The 3,365-nt window shown below is 43.7% G+C and overlaps 1 protein-coding gene across 1 annotated transcript in view; it reads right to left on the reverse strand.

Annotated features, from left to right (window-relative positions):
* Positions 1–949, reverse strand: part of nr1d2b (nuclear receptor subfamily 1, group D, member 2b) — a 69,573-nt gene extending 68,624 nt beyond the window's left edge. The window contains 2 exon segments of the mRNA XM_037693625.1: positions 299–383; positions 893–949. Of these exon segments, the coding sequence (XP_037549553.1) occupies positions 299–383; positions 893–949 (142 nt within the window).
* Positions 950–3,365: the final 2,416 nt, after the last annotated feature.

Consider the following 3,365-nt stretch of genomic DNA (forward strand, 5'->3'; position numbering starts at 1 on the left):
CTCAAACTCATTCTGTTACCATGGAGATCCAATCAGGCTTAAACTCAGTCAGTTACCATGGTGATCCGTACATGTGGGGTGTGGCAAGATGGCGCCAGTGTGTTTGGAGAGTCGTCTACCGCTCTCTGTTTTTATGTTTTTATTGTTGTTTCTGTGCTGTTTTTCTGATGTGAACTCTCTACTGGTGTATGATTGCCAAACCCTTTTGGGGCTTCGTCTGCCTACTACAAAAGTTTTATATCACTGTCATGAAAAGCACGATGCTTTGCCCCCGCTGTTGGCTGGAGTTCCACGTTACCCGTGTCTGGCACCACACGCTCCTCGCTGGAGACGGCGTCACTGGCGTCGAGGTAAACGCGGCGGGCTCTTGGTGAAGCTGAGGACTGGTTTGGCAAAATCGCAAAGAATCTTCCTCTTCCAGCTTGGATCAGTCCCTGGACTGTATGCTTCTCGGCGCTCCTTGGACCCTGTTGATTCCTGGCTGGTACCCGTTATCGACTCGGATCAACGCTTCTTTCCTCCACATCTCATTCCTACCACATCTGTGCTGGCGAGGTGCCAACCTCGGAAATCTGCGACACCTTGCATGGATTACTCCTTCTTCTGCTTCGTCGGACCCAGTTCCCATCAGGATAGGTCCGATAAACGCAAGATCTGTTACAAACAAAACTTTTATCCTAAAGGATTTTTATTCGTCCCAGGGTTTGGGCTTTCTCTGCATGACTGAGACTTGGATTTCTCCAGGTGAGTCCAATGTTTTTTCAGAACTATTACCCCAAGGTTGCTCATATTTTAATACTCCAAGGTCCTTGGGTTGTGGAGGAGGTTTGGCGATTATTTATAAATCAAGTTTTGACTGTAAGCAGCTGTCCATCCTGACTGCGTTTTCTACCTTTGAACTGAGCATGTCTGAGTTGGGCTGCGCTCCTCCGCTTCTGTGCGCCGTCATCTACCGGCCTCCTAAGTATAATAAGGACTTCATACGGGACTTTTCTGATTTCTTGGGTGATTTTACGTCCAAATAGGAGCAAATTTTAATTCTTGGAGATTTTAATATTCACATGTGTTGCACTAGAAAGCCGCTGGTGAAGGATTTCTTAGATGTAGTGGATGCTTTTGGCCTCACTCAGTCAGTGAAGGGCCCAACCCATGAACGTACACACACCCTGGACCTTGTTTTATCTTATGGTTTATCTATTTTTAACTTGGAAATTGGTGATGCATTGTTTTCAGACCACATGCCTGTTTTATTTGATTTTATTCCTGTTTCTAAGCCTGTTAAGTCCTGTGCTCCTGCTCGACGCTGCCGTGTTTTTAACTCATCCTCTGCTGCCCATTTCTCCACTGCCTTTAATCGTTTAGAGTCACAGCTCTCTGTGTCTCTCAGCACTGAGGAGCTTTCCTTATATTTTGATTCTTTATGCAATACTGTATTGAATGATGTGGCCCCGATTAAAACCAGGTGATCAAAGCCAAGATCAGACCCATGGTTGAGCGACCATACCCGTGCCATTAGACAGGAATGCAGGAGAAATTAACGCAAGTGGCAAAAGGACAGACTCAAAGTCTCTTTTGATATACTGAGAGAGAGTTGGCGTCGCTATCAACGAGCTGTGAAAACAGCCAGAGTAAAATATTTCTCTGACATTATTGCTGCTAACTCTCACAACCACCGTGTTCTTTATAATACAATCAACACTGTCCTCAATGCACATGAACCGGTCCCTCTTGAAGCATCCAGAGAACTTTGTGATGTTTCTTCATTTCTTTTTGGACAAGGTTATTAACAGTAGGGCTTGTATCTCTTTTCCATCCCTTGATCCTTCCATCCCGATCCCCTGTCCTGCTGTTTTTGATCAGTTGGAGCCTATTTCCCTCTCCTATCTAGAGAAACTGGTCACCAGTATGAAATCATCGGGTTCTCCCCTTGATGTTGTTCCTCCATATTTTCTTAAGGAGGTATTTTCTACTGTTGGCTCCTTTATCTTAAATGTGATCAACAGCAGTTTGATGTCTAGTGTGGTACCAAGCAATTTTAGACATGCTGTGGTGCAGCCATTATTGAAAAAACTTGGCCTTGATCCATCATCTTTGTCAAACTTTAGGCCAATCTCAAAGTTACCCTTTATATCCAAAATTTTGGAAAAAGTTGTTTACACGCAGCTGAAGGCATTTTTGGATGAATTTAAAATTTTGGAGGTCTTCCAGTCTGGTTTTAAAATGTACCACAGCACTGAATCTGCTCTTTTAAGGGTTTTTAATGACATATTTTGAGCACTGAATTCTGGAAACTGTGTTTTACTTGTGCTTTTAGATTTAACAGCTGCTTTTGACAAGGTTGACCATGACATTCTCATCTCCAGACTGGAGCAGTGGGTGGGCATCACTGGCTCAGCTCTGCAGTGGTTTAGGTCCTACCTTTCTGATAGAAGTTTCAGTGTGATGATGGATAATTTTACCTCTGCTTCTGCTGCCCTCCCCTGGGGGGTACCCCAGGGCTCTATTCTTGGTCCTCTCTTGTTTTCTCTTTACCTTCTGCCACTGGGTTCTATTTTCAGAAAGCATGGTGTGCAGTTTCATTTATATGCAGATGACTGTCAAGTCTATTTCCCTTTGAAACAAAATGGATCCACTCAGTCTCTCCTGGACTGTCTTGATGACACTAGAGGATGGATGGCACGTAATTTCCTCCATTTTAATGAAAAAACACTAAGGTTATGGTCTTTAAATCCTGTGGCCCTAGGAGTTTCTCCACCTTGGATTTTTCCTCTTTGGCCCCATATGAAAAATTCATTTTGACAAATTTAGGAGTGAAAATGGACCCCTGCCTGAAACTTGACTGCCATGTCAACAATGTGGTCAAGTCCTCTTTTTTTCAGCAGAGGCGCCTGTCAAAAATCAAGCCCCTCCTTTCTAGACACCACTTAGAGACAGTAATCCACTCTTTTATTACTTCATGCTTGGATTATTGTAACTCTCTGTTGATATGAGTTAGCCAGGCCTTGCTCTCACAGTTACCGCTGGTACAAAATGCTGCTGCACGATTTTTGACAGGTACAGGCAGGCGTGAGCACATCACTCCAGTTCTGATGTCCCTTCACTGGTTTCCTGTCCAGTTTCGAATTCATTTTAAAGTTCTATTGTTTGTTTTTAAGTCTTTGAACGGTCTTAGTCCCTCTTATTGTCACGATCCTCAGTGTTGGAACCCAATTGCAGAGAGGCGAGCGAGGCAGGAGTTCAAAAACAAAAACAATTTATTTTTAAATAACAAAACAAAAGGCTGTCGGTGCAGCAAAACTTACTTGGGCAGACAGGATCAGAAACAAGGCAGAGCAGATCATCAGGGGGGACAAAAAACAGACAAG

This window comes from Nematolebias whitei, chromosome 19 (assembly GCF_014905685.2).
Source record: "Nematolebias whitei isolate Nwh7 chromosome 19, NemWhi1, whole genome shotgun sequence".
NCBI lineage: Eukaryota > Metazoa > Chordata > Actinopteri > Cyprinodontiformes > Rivulidae > Nematolebias > Nematolebias whitei.